This window comes from Neofelis nebulosa, chromosome 3 (genome assembly GCF_028018385.1).
Source record: "Neofelis nebulosa isolate mNeoNeb1 chromosome 3, mNeoNeb1.pri, whole genome shotgun sequence".
NCBI classification, from domain to species: domain Eukaryota; kingdom Metazoa; phylum Chordata; class Mammalia; order Carnivora; family Felidae; genus Neofelis; species Neofelis nebulosa.
In genome coordinates this window covers 103,579,426-103,601,214 of record NC_080784.1, presented here as the reverse complement: position 1 = coordinate 103,601,214, position 21,789 = coordinate 103,579,426, and the positions used below count along the sequence as shown (strand labels likewise).

Here is a 21,789-nt window from a genome sequence, read left to right as displayed (position 1 = left end):
CATACAAATCTTAGGATTGTTTGTTCTAGGTCTGTAAAGAATGCTGGTGTTATTTGGATAGTGATTGCTCTACATTTTAACATTTAAATCTATGTGTTGTTCATCAGGAGGAGCACAGCTTTGGTGAGGGTTGAAGAAGTTTCTCCAAGTGCTTTTAAAAGAAATTCTCTGTTACAGAGGATGATATTCTCAAGATGCTCATAGTCACACGTTTCAAAAGTAAAGTTATAAGGGGCACCTGGGTGGCTCAGTTGGTTAAGCGTCCAACTCTTGGTTTTGGCTCAGATCGTCATCTTGCATTTGTGAGTTCAAGCCCCACATCAGGCTCTGTGCTGATAGTGCAGAGTCTGCTTGGGATTCTCTCTCTCTCCCTCTCTATCTCTCTCTTTCTCTCTGTCTCTACATCTTCCCCACTCATGCTTGCTCTCTCAAAATAAATAAAGCTTAAAAAAAATGAAGACACAATGCCAAATAGCAACGTAAGAATAAGTGGTTTGGTCTAGGTACATTATTAATCTAGCATGATTCAGAGATAGAATTTAGAATATAGTATGTAGGGGATTGAGTAGATTGCAAACTAAACTTTTGATAAAAAGTTGGGCAGTATTATGGAGTTTATTAAAATGGTGGATTATGTTCACTAATGAGACCTTAATTCTAGATACTATTTCCTACTGGTTAAAGGCAGATCCATGTACTTTGACAGTTAAGCAAGCAGGAAGTAGAGATAGTTGACATTTCTTGGTGAAAAATTTGAAAGTCTAATTGGAGTGTGTACCTGAATAGATAATTGCCACTAACCTTCCAAGGAGATAGGCTAAGGTCTGTCTGTGGGTAAGGCTAAGATTTTCATGAGGAAGTTTTAGAACTGTTTTATTAGGAGAGAAGAGGAGTGTTCAAGTAGAAATTCTGTGTCATTGAGCTTGGCTGGGATAATTTAATCCAGGAGCAGATTTAAAGTTGTCAGTTCAGTTTAATCTTTTTTTTTAAAAAAGGAAAAGCAGATCTGATTTGTTTACCATAGCTTTTGTTGTAAAATATTTCCTAGGTCATGAAGTTAGTGATTTGGTTGTTGGCCAAAGACCAGTTGTTGAGGATATCCATCAAAAACCTTTATTTTGGTTTTTAGGATAGTTGATTTCAAGCCATTCTTTTGGAAAATAAGCAGGATCCATTGCTTCTTGATATGTGATGATACAGTGTTTAAATCAATACCGATCTGAATAATGAGGGATATATCTTTCTTACCCAGAGAAGTTCTTACATGGCTAAGAAGTGAAAGGATGACAGTAAAGTATGTCCCTTTCTGTCATTGTGTCACTTAGAAGTTTTAGCTTAATACACTCGAGTATTCTAAATTTGTAGCATCTAAATCTTATTTGTTTGTTAAATAAAGGAAATAGAAACCCCTGAACAATTTTTAAAAGGCCAGTATACTATTTTGTCTTTGTACTAAGTATTGATTCAAAGTATTACAAGGCCTTGGCAGCACTTCACACTATAGCTTTTTACTACAAATAGCATGTGTCCCAATTACATAATTAAATAAGTGCCTTTTTCCTAATTTCCCTTTGGAAAACAAGAAGACTCAATTAACTGTTTGCTCAGGAGACTTAAGCAGTTTTTCAACATTCATTTACCCTTTTTCTCCATAAATTAACTGCTTATTAAGTGAAGAGCCTTTTATATTTATAGTTTACATCTATCTAATTGAGTATTTTATTAACATATACTTTCAGGGAGTCCACTATGTAAATATTAGATGATAAGGAGTGTGAGAAAAAGATCTCTGCCTTCAAGGATAGAGCAATGTTAATATAGAGATGAGATTTAAAAAGTCAACTGATTATACCTTTCTTAAATTATATATAAATTACATTTTTTGCTTTGACTTTCAGCGTCATCAGAATGAATGAAACTTAAAATCTGCTTTTAAGATTCCCAGGAGAGATAAATATCATTGAGAGATCTAGTGTTACCAGAATTTAACCGTTTTAAATACTGCATTTAAGGTTTGACTGTTGATCAATTTTTCATAAAATTACAAAGAAATAACTGGATTCTTGACACATTTTTGTTTTCAGGGATTAATAACATTTTTTTGAAACCATCATTACATTTATTAATATAATTGATAAGTAATTTTATTTTGTGGTGAAGACCCAGTATTTAGAATCTTGGGTTCTTCTACTACTTTCTAGTCTTGCAGTCTTGCGCTCTGACTACCAGGGTTGCTGTGAGGATTAAATGAGATTGGGTGAGTAGAGTGCCTAGAACAGTGGCTGGGACAGAGCATGTCTTCAGTAGAGGTGAGCTGCTTTTATTATTATGAACATTGTATTACATGATGAAATGGAAGATTATTTAAAAAAAGAATTCAGTATAAATTGAAAGTTTAAAAAACCCATTATTTCTGTTTAATGATTTAACTAATTTATTGAGCACCTCTTATGTATCAGACATTATTTTAGACACCAGGGATGTAATAGTGAACACAATAGGAAAAATGCTTCTCTAGTGGAGTTTACATTCTAGTGGGGGAAGTTACAATAAATAATAATTAATACAAAAAAAGTTGGGTACATAGGGTAGGTATTGTTGAGGGGCTCTTCCAGTATTTTAGTATCAGATGTTTAGTGTTTGTCAGTGTTGTCAGAATACCCTTAGAGACTAATATCTTCTCTAGCTTTGTGCCTTGGTGTCCTTATTAAGTTAATGTAGTCATATTCATATCATGTCAGTTATATTGAAGGAAGAGAATTGCTTGTACATATCCAGAAAGTTACTTATGAATTGAGAGGAATCCTGTTTGCATTTTTATACGGTCACTTTGTTTATTCATCACCGCTGATCCAATTAGGAGCTAGTCCAGCCTCTTAATTTCCCCATTGCTGCTTCTGCAGCTCATCCAGTGGCTTTTATAGCATGGTCCTAATGATCAGGGCATTTATATTCAGGAATCATGATAAACTATTCTGTAAGTGAATTTGAAAACAAATGATCTAAATGAGTTTTGAGGTAAATTTTGATTGAGTAATTTATGACCTTGAAGAATTGTATAATAATTAATTCCTACTTATATAGATCAATGTGGGACTAGAAGAATATTCCATATTGCAGTTATTATGCTTCTACATGTGGGGTTTTCAAAAACTCTAAGATGTATTTGTGGATATTTTTGTTTTACTTAGGAGTATGATTTGTAGTAAGATGCTCTGTTATTTCATACAAATGAATCCTTTTATGTGCTGAGAATTGTCATAGGTACCGGGGATATAACAGTGAATAAAACAAGTCCCTTCTCTTACAGAGCTTTCTTCATTCAAGTTGGGAGGGATTCAGGTAATTAGCAAGTAAATATATATAGCATTGAGGAATGGGTGAGGAAAATATGGCATTGAGGAAAATAAAAACAGATTCAGTAAAATAGGAGTTCTGGTTTGCAGGGAGGGCACTGTTTTACATAGGGAAATCAGGGAATGCTTCATTGATTGGGAGTAGTTAAACAGAAACATGAAACAAGTAAGGAAATGAGTTGTAAATATCTGGGGGAAGAACATTTCCTGGTTGTTCTGTTCCTATTTAATTACCAAAATGGAGACCAGTTTATTTGCAGGGAAGATTAGGAGAGAAGAGAACGGTTTTTTTGTTTTTGTTTTTTTAAAATGTTTATTCATTTTTGAGAGAGAGAAAGAATGAGTGAGCAGGGGAGGGGCAGAGAGAGCGGGAGACACAGAACTCAAAGCAGTCTCCATGCTCTGCGCTATCAGCATAGAGCCTCATGGGCTTGAACTCATGAACTGTGAGATCATGACCTGAGCCGAAGTTGGATGCTTACCCGACTGAGCCACCCAGGCACTCCAAAGAGAATGGGTTTTATAGGTCACTCAAAGGACTTTGATATTAATCTAAGTGGGAAGGGAAGCCATCAGAAAGTGAGGGAACGGAAGAGTGACATGACTTCAGTTAGGTTTTTGTAAGATCTGGCCAATGTGTAAGGCATTGGCATAAGGGGAATAAGGGCAAAAGCAGGGAGACTAGTTATGAGGCTTTTGTATTAAAACAGGTTCAAGTTGATGGTAACTTGGGCCAGAGTGGTGAGAAGTGGTTGGATTTTAGATGGATGTTGAAAGGAAGTCTGACAGAATTTGCTGATACTATCTGGACATGAAAGAAAGTGAGCGTTTTTTTTGGCTCAAGCAATTGAAAAGATTGACATATTATTGATAAGATGAGGAATACTGTCGAGTAAGTTCGGGTGAGAAAATCAGATGTTTGGTTGGATATACCAAGTGTGAGATACCTGTCACCTGTCAACTTATCAAATTGGAGATATTTGAGTACTTTTCTGGATATTTGACCCTGGCATTTTGGGAAGAGGTTGTGGATGACTACTAAGGAAAGGTTTAAACCTTATGAGTGGTAGTGTTTGATGACTTACTTAAAAATGGATAATGATGTTTATTACTATCAAGTCTTAGAATACTTCAAATGTATTAAAATCCAGTGTTTCCTGTTCTTTTTATTTTAAGAATCTGACCTATAGCAAGAAGAAGGGGCAAAACACTTGACTGTAATAGTTTAGGGAGTTGCCTTAGTTTTTAATTTTTTTTTTTTTTTTCAACGTTTTAAATTTATTTTTGGGACAGAGAGAGACAGAGCATGAACGGGGGAGGGGCAGAGAGAGAGGGAGACACAGAATCGGAAACAGGCTCCAGGCTCCGAGCCATCATCCCAGAGCCCGACGCGGGGCTCGAACTCACGGACCGCGAGATCGTGACCTGGCTGAAGTCGGACGCTTAACCGACTGCGCCACCCAGGCGCCCCGCCTTAGTTTTTAATCCTGTAATAAATCTGAAGAAATAGGAGGGAACGTAAGTCAAGAGCTATTTTAAAAATGCCAGAAAAGTTACAGCCTCTAAACATTGTTTTTTGTTTTTTTAAGGATTAGGTTTAACTTTCCCCCCCCTCAATTATCTTAGGAAATAATGAAGAAAAAATCTAGATTGGAATAGAACTAAAAGTATTAACTCTGTAAAAAATGAATGTTGTTAATACCAATTCTTCTCAAACTATTTCAAAAAATAGAAATGGAAGAAAAACTTCCAGACTCATTCAATGAGGCAAGTAGTATCTTGATTCCAAAAGCGGGCAAAGATCCCACTAAAAGAATTACAGGCCAGTATCCCTGATGTACCCAGATGCAAAAAATCTTAACAAGATACTAGTAAATCAAATTCAACATTAAAAGAATTATTCACCATGATCAATTGGGATTCATTCCTGGGCTGCAGGGCTGGTTCACTATTTGCAAATCAGTCAGTGTGATACATCATATTAATAAAAGAAAGGAAAAGAATCATATGATCCTTGCAATAGATGCAGAAAAAGTATTTGACAAAATACCATATCCTTTCTTGATAAAAACCCTCAAGAAAGTAGGTATAGAAGGAACATACCATAACATCATAAAAGCCATATATAAAAGGCCCACAGCTAATATCATCCTCAATGGGGAAAAACTGAGAGCTTTTCCCCTGAGATCAGGAACAAGACAGGGATGTCCATTCTCACCACTGTTGTTTAACATAGTGTTGGAAGTCCTAGCCTCAAAAATCAGACAACAGAAAGATATAAAAGCATAAAAATTGGCAAAGAAGAAGTTAAACATTCACTCTTGACAGATGACATGATACTCTACATGGAAAACCCAAAAGACTCCACCAGAAAACTGCTAGAACTGAAAAATGAATACAGCAAAGTCACAGAATATAAAATCAATGTACAGAAATTGGTTACATTTCTATACACCAATAGTGTAGCAGCAGAAAGAGAAATCAAGGAATGGATCCCTTTGTAATTGCACCAAAAACTATAAAATACCTAGGAATAAACCTAACCAAAGAGATAAAAGATCTGTATGCTGAAAACTTTAGAGAGCTTATGAAAGAAATTGAAGAAGATACAAAGAAATGGAAAAACACTCTGTGCTCATGGATTGAAAGAACAAATATTGCTAAAATGTCAATACTACCCAAAGCAATCTATACATTCAGTGCAATCCCTATCAGTATAACACCAGCATTCTTCACAGAGCTGAACACACAATCCTAAAATTTACCAGAACCAGAACAGACCCTGAGTAGCCGAAGTAATGTTTTTAAAAAGAAAAAGCAGGAAACATCATAATTCCAGAGTTTAAGCTATATTACAAAGCTGTAATCATCAAGACAGTATAGTACTGGCACCAAATCAGATACATAGATTAATAGAACAGAGTAGAGAATCCAGAAATGGACCCCACAAACGTATGGCCAACTAATCTTTGACAAAGCAGGAAAGACTATCCAATGGAATAAAGACATTCTTTTCAGCAAGTGGTGCTGGGAAAACTGGACAGCGACATGCAGAAGAATGAACCTGGACCACTTTCTTACACCATACACAAAAATAAACTTAAAATGGCTGAAAGACCTAAATGTGAGACAGGAAGCCATCAAAATCCTAGAGGAGAAAACAGGCAAGAACCTCTCTGACCTCGGCTGCAGTAACTTCTTGCTAGTTATGTCTCTGGATGCAAGGGTAATAAAAGCAAAAATGAGCTATTGGGATCGCATGAAGATAAAAAGCTTCTGCACAGCAAAGGAAACAATCAGTAAAACTGAAAGACAGCTTACAGAATGGGGGAAGATACTTGCAAACAACATATTGGATAAAAGGTTGGTATCCAAAATCTGTAAAGACCTTATCAAACTCAACACCCAAAAAACAAATAGCCCAATGAAGAAATGGGCAGAAGACATGAATAGACATTTATCCAAAGAAGAATCCATATATGACTAACAGACATGTGAAAAGATGCTCAACATCACTCGTCATCAGAGAAATACAAATCAAAACCGTAATGAGATACCACCTCACACCTGTCAGAATGGCTAAAACTAACAACACAGGAAACAACAGATGTTGGCAAGGGTAGAGAAATGGGAACCCTTTGATACTGGTGCAGCCACTCTGGAAAACAGTATGGAGATTCCTGAAAAAATTAAAAATAGAGCTACCCTACGACCCAGCAATTGCACTACTAGACATTCAGGATGAATACAAAAATGGTGATTCGAAGGGCACATGCACCCCAATGTTTATAGCAGCTGTATCAACAATAGCCAAATTATGTAAAGATAATGCACCCCAATGTCCATTGACTGATAAATGGATAAAGAAGAGAGATATATATATATACACACATACACACACACATATACATACAATGGAATACTACTAAGTGATCAAAAAGAATGACATCTTGCCATTTACAGCAACATGGATGGAACTAGAGTGTATTATGCTAAGTGAAATAACTCAGAGAAAGACAAATATATGAATTAACTCATGTGGAATTTAAGAAACACAACAGATGAACATTGATGAAGGAAAGGAGAAATAAGGTAAAAACAGAGAAGGGGGCAAACCATAAGAGACTCTTAAATACAGAGAACAAACTGAGGGTTGCTGGAGGCGAAGTGGGTCAGGATATGGGCTACATGGGTGATGGGCATTAAGGAAGGCGCTTGTTGAGATGAGCACTGCGTGTTAAATTTAAGTGATGAATCACTGGGTTCTGCTCCTGAAATGAATACCACACTTTATGTTAACTAACTAGAATATAAATAAATAAATTTAAAAAAATGGAAGTTTTTGATTCATTTTCCATAGTTTATTTTTGAGGTATGAATAATAGTTTTTTTCATTTGTTTATTTAAAATAAAATTTATAGGAGCGCCTGGGTGGCTCAGTCGGTTGGGCGTCCGACTTCGGCTCAGGTCACGATCTTGCGGTCCGCGAGTTCCAGCCCCGCGTCGGGCTCCGGGCTGATGGCTCAGAGCCTGGAGCCTGCTTCCGATTCTGTGTCTCCCTCTCTCTCTGCCCCTCCCCCGTTCATGCTCTGTCTCTCTCTGTCTCAAAAATAAATAAAAAACATTAAAAAAAAAATTAAAAAAATAAATAAATAAAATAAAATTTATATTTATTTAGGGTGTTTGACATTTCATATGTTTTTTTGTTTGCTAGCTAACTGAAGAAGAGATTAATTTTGGTGAAATTTGGTACATTACTAAAGGTGTATATCTCATATAAAAAAAAGAGAGGGCAGCAAACCATAAGAGACTCTTAACTATAGAGGACAAACTGAGGGATGCTGGAGGGGAGGTGGACTGGGGATGGGCTAAATGAGCGATGGGTATTAAGGAAGGCACTGGTTGTGATGAGCAGTGGGTGTTATATGTAAGTGATGAATCACTGAATTGTACTCCTGAAAACAGTATTACAGTATATGTTAACCAACTAGAATTTAAATAAAAACTTGAAAAAATAAAGATAAACCACAGTGTAAGCTACTATAATGAAAGTTAATAACAGTTCTCCATAGTTCTTCTAACTGATCATATCTAATTTAATTGTCCTTCAGTTGAATTTGATAGGGAGAAAAATGGATAAAGGTTAAGAAAAGCACTCTCAAAAAAACAAACAAAACCCTAAAAACCCCTTGTATAACATAAGAAAAGATCATACAAAAGAAAGCACTGACTATGGTACCTTTTTCCTGACCATCTTTGGTTGACCTGTGATGCACTGTCTTAGATTATTTCTTCAGGAGAAACAAGTGCTTCATTAATCTCTTTTGTAGTTGGATTTATTAATTACTCTTGTTACTTATGTTTATGGTAATTATATCTTTTATTTGAGAAGATTATTATTTGAAGTTTCCAGTTTATAAGATCTTGGTTTTAGTATTGTGTAATTTTTAAAAATAAACTAGTTTTTATGAAAAGTCTTAGTTTCTATGATGTAAAAATTTAAATACTAATGTGATGTTTAAATGCATCATGCTTTGAACATTTTACTATTTATATTTTACTGTAATTTTATTGTTAGGATAAAGTTTTACTTTTAGTCTGTAAATGGCACTTTGCTATTATTCTTAGCATGAAGTCTTTAAATTCTGTCATTACACAGAAATATAAAATATATTACACAGAAATATAAAATATAGAAATTCAGGTTGTTTTAGAATGCTAAATTGAAATATTATAGTAACATCAGCTTTTTTTTCTCTTTCTGTTATTTTATATACTTTAAAAACTTTTATATGTTTATATGTTTTTATGAATTATGTGTTATATAAATTAAATATATATTTTTAAAAATTTAAGATTCTCTTTATCATAGAATTCTGTTTAAAATAAATTGAGTTAGTTTAGCTGTGAATGATTTTAATAAAACCTTTGACTAAAGCTTTTAAAAAGTTGACTAAAAACTTTTTTTTTTTATAATTGGTATCTTTAGATCCAAAGGCAGAAACCAGATTATACATCACAGTCAATGACTTTGAATTTCATGTCTATAATCGTTCGGATCTTTATGGACGTCTTCAAGAATTGTTTGGTTTGGAACCAACAATAATTCCACCCAAGAAAGAGGATGATAAATCACGGGAAAATGGAAGAACAAGAGCCCAGTCTAAAATTGAAAGGTTCATTGTCACACTTGAATTTTATTGATCTCCAACATTTAATCATTTGCTTTTATTAGAATATCACCAATGCTACTCACCTAAACATAGCCTAATCTTTTTTTGTAGTTTGACTAAGACTTGTATTTACAAATAATTCTACAATTCTTTTATAAGTTCAAATATTACAGAATTATATAATATAAAAAGCAGTCCTTTTCTGCTTTACTAGTGCTATTTTTCTCCAAATTGATGACTGTTGTTATCCATTTGGTTTTTTTCCTTTTGAATGCATGCACATGAATATATACACATGTATATACATTTATGGTGCATATACAAATATATGACTTTGTTTCATCTGTTTCTGGGCTTTCTAAGCTGTTACAATGACCTGTGTGTCTATTTTTTCACCAGTACCACACTGTCTTGATTGCTGTAGTTTCTTTTCTTTTTTTTTTTTTTTTATTGTTTCGTTACTTTATATACGTGTCAAAGTTTACCAAATTGTTAACTTTGTTAATTGTTAGATAAGTGCATTTTTTTGCATGTCATTTATACAAATTATACCTTAACAGAGCTTTGAGAAGTGGTCTAAAATATAAGCCCAGATATCCTTCTTTTCTTAGGAAATTAGGTTGGCATTGATCACTGTAGTTTTAAGCGAAGTCTTGAAGTCAGGTAGTGTCAGTCCTCCAACTTTGTTGTTTTCCTTCAATGGTGTGTTGGCTATTCTGGGTCTTTTGCTTCTCTATGTAAACTTTAGGATCAATTTGTTAATATCCATAAAGCAACTTTCTGGGATTTCAGTTGGAATTGTATTGAATCTGTAGATCAAGTTGGGAAGGACTAACATCCTGATCATATTGAGTCTTCCTATCGATTAACATGGGATATCACTCCATTTATTTGATTCTTTGATATCTTTCATCAGAGTTTTGTAGTTTTCCTTATGTACATCTTCTCTATATATTGTTAAATTTATATGTAAGTATTTCATTTTGTGGGTGCTAGTGCAAATGGTATTGTGTTTTAAATATCAAATTTCAGGGGTGCCTGGGTGGCTCAGTCGGTTGGGTGGCTGACTTTGGCTCAGGTCATGATCTCACAGCTTGTGAGTTCGAGCTCCACATCGGTCTCTGTACTGACAGCTCAGAGCCTGGAGTCTGCTTTGGATTCTGTGTCTCCCTCTCTCTACCCCTCCCACACTCACGCTCTGTCTCTCTCTCTCTCTCTCTTTCAAAAATAAACATTAAAAAATTTTTTTTTAAAAATCAAATTTCACTTGTTCATTGCTGGTATATAGGAAAGTGATGGACTTTTGTATAATATTAACTTTGAATTCCACAACATTGCTATAATTGCTTATTGTTTCCAGGAGTCTTTTTGTCAGTTCTTTCAGATAGTCTATACAGATTGTGTCAGATTGTGTCATCTGCAAACATTTCTTATTTCTTCCTTTCCTACCTCAATCTTCTCCAGCCTCAGTAAACAACTTCTGTGTTGCATATGTTTCTTCTCTATGGAAGACTCTTGATATTCTTTGCCTAACTCATTCACCCTTCATGTCCCAGTTGCCTCTGACCCTTCTTTGTGTGCCCACCGAATTCTGTTGTTCCCTATGATAACACTTCTTGCACTAAAATTGCCTCTTAACTATTCTTACTCCTATTCTAGGCTACAAATTCCCTCAAAATAGAACAGTTGTCATATTCTCAATATCCCTAGTCTCAGCGCAGTGCCTGGGACAGAATATCCATTAAATATATAATTGAGAATAAATGCCCTCATCTACTTAAAAAACTATTACGTATGCAAGGCTATCTCAGCATTCAAAAATCAACAGGCTAAAAATGAAAAATCAAATGATCATATCAATAGATGCAGAAGTATGTTACAAAATCCAGCCCCCATTCATGATTAAAATCTCACTGTAAACTAGGAATAGAGAACTTCTTTGACTTGATAAAGAATATCTACAGAAACCCTACAGTCAACAATAGTCTTAATGGTGAGAAACTAGAAACTTTCCCACTAACATCAGGTACAAAGCAGTGTTCCCTCTCACCACTCTTTTCCACTCCCAAGTACTACCTATTGCAATAAGAAAATGAAATAAAAGTTATACATTTTGAGAAGGAAGAAAGATGTGACAATTCAGGGAAAAGATTATCATCAAGTGGGTTGGTAACAAGAAGGGAGAAAGGTGGATGGATTCCATATATACTTAGGTAAATGAATGTGTTAGACAGTGATAGATTAGATGTGCAGAATGAGTAAGAAGGAGGAGTCAGTAATGAATCCAGCTTATAATTTAATCAGTGGTCATACTCAGGGAACCTTAGAGAAAGAAGTTAGAGGGGAAGGTAGTGGGGTCCGTTTCAAATTTAGTTTTAGGTACTGAGGACTACCTTAGTGGAGATGGCTTCAGAAGTGTGATTTAGGAGTTACTGGGTTATTGAAGAGATACGCCTTGAGTTCTCATCTGAAATCTTTAGTGATTTGTTGTGAAATTTGGTGTCTTGAACTTTTTGTACTTTGTGAGCGTCCACTTTCTTTTCCTTATTCTTGGCCTATCATTTTCATTTTATTTATTTATTTATTTATTTATTTATTTATTAATTATTTGATGTTTATTTTTGAGAGAGAGCACGAGCATGGGAGGGTATAATAGCAAGGTATAATAACAAAACTGTTTTTAGAGTGACAAGTTTTATTTTTTTTTAATTTTTTAATTTTTAATTTTTTTTTTGACATTTATTTATTTTTGAGACAGAGAGAGACAGAGCATGAACGGGGGAGGGTCAGAGAGAGGGAGACACAGAATCTGAAACAGGCTCCAGGCTCTGAGCTGTCAGCACAGAGCCCAACGCGGGGCTCGAACCCACAGACCGTGAGATCGTGACCTGAGCCGAAGTCGGCCGCTTAACCGACTGAGCCACCCAGGCGCCCCTAGAGTGACAAGTTTTAATGACAGAAGTATAAATTATGATATGCTCTCGTTACATTAATCATTATACTCATTGTATTACAACATGACATAAGACAACCTGAATTATTATTTTTTAAGGCAACTTAAATTATCGAAACTTGGTATATCATAGAATGCATTCCAAGAGCTATTTAAAGATATTAGTATTGTTAGATGCTGTCATTATTTTGTTTACTGGAGTAGTCGTTAGATGTATTTGGAAAGTTACAGCTGGTACTAATGTGTATTGTGAAGAAGCCAAGTGTATTCTTGGCTATTTAAGTTTTTCTTATGTTTGTCAATTTATTTTTTTTCCTCAGAGTTAAAGTAAAAACAGAATCTCAAGACCCCACATCTTCATGGAGATCACTCATTCCAGTTATAAAAGTCAATGTGAGCACAGTAAGTAAATTCTGCTGCCATGAATGTTTGGTGGGTTAATAACAGAGCCTCTTATTTTTGCAAAAAAAATTTTCACTTAAGAAAATAAAGTAATTTTTAGAGTTGTTTTGGTTCCAAAGTTCTTAAAGTGTGAAAGAATTATTTTAACACCAGTACTATCATAGCACAAATTTATTAGGTTGTTAGGGCTATTTATTCAAAAGTACTTAAATTTCTTTAAACACTAGTCTAAATTGATCAGTGGGGTAGTGTGAATAGTATATAGTGCTAAAGTGGAATTGTTTAGTTCTTATTTGAAATGTCTGTTATTAGGTCAATGAAGGAAAAAATATGGCCTGTATATTATGTCATAATATCTCTTGTCTACTTTTTAGGGACGTTTGGCCTTTGGAAATCATTACCAACCTCAAACTCTATGTATCAACTTTGATGATGCTTTCTTAACTTATACTACAAAACCACCTTCCAGTCATCTTGACCAATTTATGCATATTGTGAAAGGAAAGCTTGAAAATGTTCGAGTCATGCTTGTTCCCAGTCCAAGATATGTTGGTCTTCAAAATGATGAGTAAGAAAGTTATAAAAACTTATTTATATCTAATGTAGATATCAGAATCTTTAGCATCCTTTTGAGTTTTTTTGGTACAAATTGGGCAATAATTGAGTATATTCTCTGTTAAATCAGCTAGCAGTGTAATTTTACTTTATAAGATGAATGGATATACTCTTCATTGATGAACTCTAATTTTAAATATTTTGGTAAAAGATAATACCTATAATGGTACCTTTCTCCTTCTCACTGTATTTGGGAACCTTATTTTGGGCAATTACACCTACATGTTTGTATGTTAGAAAATATACATTACAGGTATATCTGTATTTCCAGAAGGGATGAATTAATAGTATATTCAACCAATGCAGTATAGTGGAGTACTATTTTGAGTTAATGAAAAGTTGAAAATTGAATCCAAATTACTCTTGGAAAACTGACAGTTTTAGAACTCACTTAACAGGTAATGTGTATTGTTACCTGTACAATACACAGGTTCTGGTCAGTTTTCTGTCTAGCTTTTCATATTTGTTTTGTCTTCAGTGAAGTAGTTGCTTCACATTGTATGAATGATACCCACTAGACACATTGTGTGAAGGATGCATGCTAGACTCACCCTCATTGTGGTGGGATGCTTTCATATGATTGGAATGGAACTCTGAAGAAATAGCAGACACATTACTCTCATCTAACTCCAGGCCACAGGCTCATGGGGGGATAAGAGCTCTCATGTCTTTATGTTATTATCAATCGCTGTTCTTTTTTGTGATGGAGACTCCGTGGTTGCATTTGTGTAATTTATATGTGTATATAATGGGTTTCCACTATGTCGCAGCTTTTATCTTTGTGTGTAGGCAATATAAAGTTTATGAAGTTATAGGAAGCATGATTATTCCTTCTTAGTTCTAACTTTTGGCTAGCTTGCTATTAGATTTTCTGGGGATTGGGTAGAATGCTGGAGAGGTTTTCCTTACTTTAGTACCATGGAGGCTTTGTGTTTAGCTCATCTCACTCTTCATAATCACAGATTTTGCTAAACATCTTGTAGAATGTGGGCTGTGTACACATTTCTATATTTATGGGTAAAAATTATAATATTGAATAAATCGGAATTTTGTGAAGATTACAAGAGTAAGATAAAAGAAGTTTTGCTATTAATTTTTGTAAAAAGATTTAAAATTGTATTTTTCACTCTTCAGAAGTAAGTGTGGAGATTAAATGATGATATTAAACATTAACTTTTGTCATTTAATACATATTCTTAAAGTTTATTTTGAGAGAGAGTGAGTCTGCACATGAGTGGGGGAGGAGCAGAAAGAGAGGGAGAGAGAATCCCAATAGGCTCTGCACTGTCAGCATGGAGCCTGACACGGGGCTGTATCCCACGAACCGCCACAAACTGAGAGATCATGACCAGAGCCGAAATCAAGAGTCAAACCTTAACTGATGAGCTACCCAGGTGCCCCCATTTAATACAAACTTAGAAGAAGGTTGCTGAATTTGTATATATTATCTGATGATTGAGAAGTTAATTTTGCTGTGGAAGGAAGATATGGTGGTGTATGGATGACAAAGAGAAGGATTGCTGAATCAAAGCAAATAAAAATTAGTAGTTTGTGAGAAAGTGATTGTAGAGAGACATTCATTCCACAATGTTTTCAAGTTGATCAACTAAATATTCTTGGAAATAGATAATATAAAGTTGTTAAAAATAAAAATGACAACATTTTTTAATTTAATATTTCTGAAAGATTAAAGTTTATTTTACAAATATATAAAATATTTCTTATTCAGTTGTAAGGTATTAATATAAAATGGTTGAATTTTAAGTTTAATTGTAAATTTTTATTGCAAATGCAGAATATAATTATTCTAATGATTGTTCTATTGTATTTAAACTTTGTTTAAATTGATTTCTCTCATTTAAAACTTAAAAAATGTAAAACAAATATTTTTTCTTTCTGAAACTAATATATTGACTAAAATTTTTTCAGTACCACTTTATTACTTAGTCTAACATGGAATATTCTTTAGTCTAGCTATGGAATACTTCATTGTCCATGTGAAAGATGTTTACCCTTTTCAGGATGCTACAGTTGATTACTTTTTAGATTTTTTTCTCTCTCTGTTTTCTCCTATTACTACCATAATTAGAATACTGAACATTTTATATTCTGGAGATGTACTTAGTTTGCCTTCTCCCCTCCTTCTTCTAGGCCACCAAGATTAATGGGAGAAGGTTTTGTGGTGATGCAGTCAAATGATGTTGACATCTACTACTACATGGATGAACCAGGTATTACTTTTCTCAAGTGTGTTTCGTAGCTACAATTCTGTCTTCTATGAAATATTGATATTTAATAATGTCTTAAGTCTCCTTAGTTATGATAAAATAAATATCAATAAATGGTAAATGTGGATGTAAGAATGCTTACCTAAAGAATGTCTGTGTCATTTGTCAAAAATTGAATATTTATTTCAGACCAAAGGAGAACAATATAGGAATCTTTGGTTCAATTCTGGTTTTACAAGTATACTTCAAAAATTGTGAATGTAAATGACCTTGGGTGAAAACCTTTAGAGAATGTGGTGACAGTTAAGGTAGTTTACACTGCTTAAGAAAAAAAAAATCATAGTATATTAGATTTGAGACTTGAAGTTTAAGGATTGAAATCTAGCTGGTTAGAGTACTTCACAGGTGGTTTGAGTTTTATAAAAGTAGCTAAACATGAGATTTTTACCTGTTTTTACCTACTTCTGGCCTTTTTATGCCTTTCATGGGATTTGTGAGGTCAGGGTATTTTCAAAATGAAACTAGAATGTTATTTGCCTTTTTCACCATATTGACACTGTTGGTACGAAAGCAATAATGGGGTAAGCTGATGGTACTTTAGCATGTACTGTTAATCACTGTCTTCACTGCCACACATTTATCGTAGAACAACAAATGCCAGTATCACTTTAAAATGTCTTTGATTAAACAGTAATAATTATTTTTATCAAATCTTGACACTTGAGTAATCTTTTCAATATTCGGTGTGATAAAATGGCAAGTACACATAATGCAAATACACAGTATACCAAAGTATACTGATGTTTGGAGGAAAAGCACTTGGGATAGTTGAGTTCTAACCCACACTATTTGCTCTTTTCATGGAGCACTGGTTTCACTTGAAGGAGCAGCTAGGGACAAACTATGATTTTGAGTTTTCATATAAAAATTAGAATTTTAGAAAATTTGGGGCTGCCACTGTGAGTGGGAGGATTTTTCTGATGAGACCAACAGTGATATTAACAAATTGATTTTTAAAATGTTTAATAATGAAGTTTATCAATATTTGGGAAACATATATGTCTCTGTGAACCAGTATTTTCCAAATGCATGATATTACAAAGTCATGCCATGGTTAAAAGATCTATTCAAAGTATAAGAGAGATAAGTAAAGTTAATGTATCAGGGTACAAAAAATGCAGTGATAGGGTTTCAGATTCCACATTGCAACTAACTTGTAAGAAACTACCACATGCTGAGTTTTGGTGTAGTGTCAGAGAAGAATACCCAAAATTATCTGCAAAAGCTATTAAAATACCTATTTGTTTGAGGCTAGGTTTGTCTTCATATCCTTGAACAACAGATTAAATACAGAAGCAGCTATGCGAATTCACTTATTTTCTATTAAGCTGGACGTTAAAGAGATTTGCCAAAATAAAAACAATGCCAACACTTATTACCAAATTAATTTGTTTTTGAAAATTTGGTTATTTTTCACTAAAAAGTATTTTCATTAAAAATGGAATTAAAATTTCATTTTTAAAAAAATTTTTCATATTCTCATTAAATTTTATTAAGCATTTCATTATTTCAACATGTAGTTAGTTTAGTTTTATTAAACATTATGTCAACATGTAGTGAGTTCTTTGTTACTTTAAAAGTAAAGTTTATAAAAATTGCTCAATTTCAATTTTGAATGCAGTAAATTTTGATAGAGATAACACCAAAAAACCCCACTTTGCATCTTCAGTAATTTTATGACTGTAAAGAATTACTGAGATCAAAAAATTTTTAGAACTCTTGATCTAGGGAATCTTTTAACAGTAATTTTAAGTAATTGCCTCTATATTGTGTATTCTGCAATACAGGACTTGTTCCAGAAGAAACAGAAGAAAATACTGAAGGAGAAATGAGCAGTGAGGATTGCAAATTACAAGATTTGCCTCCATGTTGGGGATTGGATATAGTTTGTGGTAAAGGAACAGATTTCAACTATGGGCCATGGGCCGATAGGCAGAGGTACTTGAGTAAATTATATTTATAGTCAGTCTTTAAGTGTATTAAGACAACACTATAATTTTTTTTTTTTTTTTCCAACGTTTTTTATTTATTTATTTTTGGGACAGAGAGAGACAGAGCATGAACGGGGGAGGGGCAGAGAGAGAGGGAGACACAGAATCGGAAACAGGCTCCAGGCTCCGAGCCATCAGCCCAGAGCCTGACGCGGGGCTCGAACTCACGGACCGCGAGATCGTGACCTGGCTGAAGTCGGACGCTTAACCGACTGCGCCACCCAGGCGCCCCTGACAACACTATAATTTTTATAAAAAGTAGCTTAATATTTTTATAAGATATTTTATTATGGCAGGGTAAGGTATCACTAAACATTTTAATTCAAATTATAACTTGTTTGTAGAGAAATTGGCATAAGCAAATTCATTCTAAAGGAGGGGCTAATTCATTAGAAAAATGGTGAATGAAGAGCATATTTATTGATTCCTATGTTTTGTCTTTTGTATATAATCAATGAATATGCCTGGAGTTGTTGGGGCTGTGGAGATTCAGAGATAAAAGACATCTATCATTCAGTTTTAGTGAGGAAAAAGAAACGGAAGTGTTCTATTAAGTGCTGTAAGAGAGGTAAAGGAAAAGCCTCAATGAAGAACTTAGGAAGGTACTGTACTAGTTTGCCAAGACTGCCGTGACAAAGTACCACAGACAGTGTGGTTTAAACAACAGACATTATTCACAGTTTTGGAGGTTAGACTTCTTAGATCAAAGTGTTGGTAAATTTGGTTCCTTCTGAGGGTGGCTGTGAGGAAAGAGTGCATTCAAGGCTTTTCTCCTTGGCTTGTTGATGGCCATCTTCTCTCTGGCCTTCCCATGGTCTTCCCTTTTGTATGTCTTGTAGGCCTCCCTGTCCACATTTCTTTGTCTTAGAAGAACCCCAGTCATATTGGATTAGGGCCCACCGTGATGGCCTCATTTTAACTGAATTACTCTCTAAAGATCCTATCTCCAAACATTAAATTCTCAAGTCCTCAAGATTGGAACTTCAACATATGAATTTTTAGGGGGACATAGTTCTTGCCATAACAGATACATAATTCATCAGAGGAGAGAAGAATTGGGGAAGACTTTTTAGTAGAGGTAACGTTTAAGTTGAATTTTGAAACCTAAGTAGGAGTTAGCCAAGAAAGGAAGAGGAGTACAAATAATGGAGGCAAAAGAAGAGTTCTGCAAATGCATGACGACAGTGGAGATTTGTCTTAAAGTTTCTATAGTTTGTTAGGAGATTTGTGGATAGTTAAGATATAGAAATTTTATAGTAGAGGTAATGGACAATGTCTGAAAATTTTTTTTTTATGTTTTATTCATTCTATTAATTTTGAAGTAATTCTAATTTTGATATTTTTTCTACTTGATGAAGAATTTTAAGCAAAGAAGGGGACATTTACCACTAATTATGAAGGAACATGTAAATTTTTATATAAATAGACATTGCCTAAAGTTAGTTTAGTTTTTTTGTTCATAAATTAGCTTGAATGGAGAAATACAAGGTAAATTGTTCACTGAAGCAGGTATTACTGGGCCATTGATGGACTAATGAAGAGTGCTGATAGTGACTTGATAATGCTGACTCTTTTAATACTTGTTTTAAAAAATGCTTTCTACCCAGCACTGTTAGAAGAAGTATATACTTGTTAACTGGAATGTTCTGTTAATCTTGGTATCTCTAGTATGTAGGAATATCTGCCCCATTAAATATGGGTAATATGCTAATACAGTACTTCATTGAGTTCTGGGTTAGGTTATTTGTTAGACTTGAAAGTAAACAACTTAGGGGCGCCTGGGTGGCGCAGTCGGTTAAGCGTCCGACTTCAGCCAGGTCACGATCTCGCGGTCCGTGAGTTCGAGCCCCGCGTCAGGCTCTGGGCTGATGGCTCGGAGCCTGGAGCCTGTTTCCGATTCTGTGTCTCCCTCTCTCTCTGCCCCTCCCCCGTTCATGCTCTGTCTCTCTCTGTCCCAAAAAAAAAAAAAAAAAAAAAAAAAAAAAAAGTAAACAACTTAAAATTTCAGGTTAGAAAACAAATGCTTTTCAAATTACTGGATTAAAATTTTCCTTTTATGACAAGGTTTTTCATGTATTACAGGAAAAATACAGCCATGCTGTATATACAGTGGAATAGTTGGAAATTAGGTTTTTTACATCCCATTAAGTAACAGTTACAAAATGTTATATTTGAAAGGAAAAAATTAAAAATCAGTGTTTTTTAATGCAGATACATAAAATATTTTTGCATTTCTAAGACTTCAATAAAGTATGATTATTTTTAAATTATATTAATTTTATTACATTAAAAAATATTAGAATATATTTACATGAAAATCCAAACAAATTCTTTTACTGTGTAACCGTATTCACTTCTGAGGTGATCTTTGTATTACATAGAGAAATGACAATGAAGTTAGTATAAAAGAAAAATTTGCTTTATGAACTGTTTTCAGTCGATCTTGCCATGCTAGGAGAGAACAGCAATACCTTTTTAATCTGGACTTAGCAAAATATCCATGTTTATTTAAAAAACAGAAAAGAAAAAAGAAAAGTTATTGTAATACTTTGCTTCTCACTTACATGTACAAATGGTGCATTTCCTCAGTTGTAGCCATTTCCTTTTCTTCTTCCCCATTTTGAGTTTCTATATAAATATGAATTATAATCAGAAGTGAATAGTAAAGTCAGTTTTCTTAGCATCTGCTAAGACGTAAGAAATTTAGGAAGAAATCTTAACTACTTTGCTATTGGATGGTTCCCTCAGTTTTGTGAAGTTTTTGATTTCTGATGTAGAATGACTTTTTAGCTTGTAGATTTTGACTTCATTTCTACCACCTTTACATGATTTTCTGAATCTTTAAGATATTCAGCTTTTCCTTCATGATATTTTCTTAGAGTTTTCGTGACAGAGTTTTTATGAGATTTGTACTTAATCCTTAGATGATAATTACAATAATGCAAACATTCCTGACATTGTCTAGTTTCTTACTGCTTTCACATAAGTACTTTCATTATATTTTCACAATTGGTTCTCATAACCGAGTGAGGTACACAGGACAGGTATGGTAAACTTATTATACCTTTGAGAAAATGGAGATGCAGAGAGGTTCAGTGATTTGGGCAAGATGATGCTATAACATCTAGAGCTGAGATTCAAACCAACCCTTTAAGTCCACTGTTCTTTTCATTATATCCTGCTACCCACCAAATAGTCCATTTTCATCTAATGATCATATTGAATTTTTTTTTGTCTTTTTTGTCTTTAATAGTCTTAGTTCTATATATCTGTGTGTTGTAGCCAAAACATTTGCAGGACTTTATTTTCTTTTCACACACACTTACTTAATCATGGCAAGTTAATAGTCTATGATGGGTGAGTTTGAAAATTTTGTTCTGTTCATCTAATTTTTCCCAATCTTATTTATTCCAAGTACCATTTTCTGTTACTGGCAACTCTGTTTTCAACCCTTCCTGTTTAAAATCCATAAACTGGCACCTGCTCTGAATTATGAATAACATTACATAATTTTGACTGACATAGGAGACTGAAATGGAAATTCTTTGGGTTCTTTCATCTTTGTTAAATAATGAGGGGAGGCAAATGCATTAGAGCTTAGCTTCTTTACTTTTTAGAGATCTGTTGCTGTGTAGACTCTTACTGATAGCATATTGATTAAAAAATAATGATTATGAGGGGCGTCTGGGTGGCTCAGTCGGTTGAGCATCGACTTTGGCTCAGGTCATGATCTCGTGGTTTGTGAGTCCAAGCCTCACATCAAGCTCACTGCTGTCAGTTGGAGCCTGCTTTGGATCCTCTGTCCCCCTCTCTCTCTGACCTTCTCCCGCTTGCACCTTCTCTCTCAAAAATAAATAAAAACATTAAAAAAAATTTTTTAAAATGATTATGAAAATAATAGAAATAATAGCCTTTTTTTCCATCAGCATGTACTGCCAAGTCTTTTCCATGTATGCTGTCATTTAATCATCAGATCTATTCTGTGACGCCAGTTATTCCTATTTTATAGAC

The 21,789-nt window shown here is 34.2% G+C and overlaps 1 protein-coding gene across 10 annotated transcripts in view; it reads left to right on the top strand.

Moving 5' to 3' along the window:
* BLTP1 (bridge-like lipid transfer protein family member 1) overlaps window positions 1–21,789 on the top strand; it is a 215,204-nt gene that overhangs the window by 26,301 nt on the left and 167,114 nt on the right. For all 10 annotated transcript variants that reach the window (XM_058721464.1, XM_058721470.1, XM_058721463.1 and 7 more), the window contains 5 exons: window positions 9,346–9,532; window positions 12,803–12,884; window positions 13,259–13,452; window positions 15,651–15,730; window positions 17,575–17,725. In XM_058721464.1, the coding sequence (XP_058577447.1) occupies window positions 9,346–9,532; window positions 12,803–12,884; window positions 13,259–13,452; window positions 15,651–15,730; window positions 17,575–17,725 (694 nt within the window). The remainder of the gene's footprint in view (window positions 1–9,345; window positions 9,533–12,802; window positions 12,885–13,258; window positions 13,453–15,650; window positions 15,731–17,574; window positions 17,726–21,789) is intronic.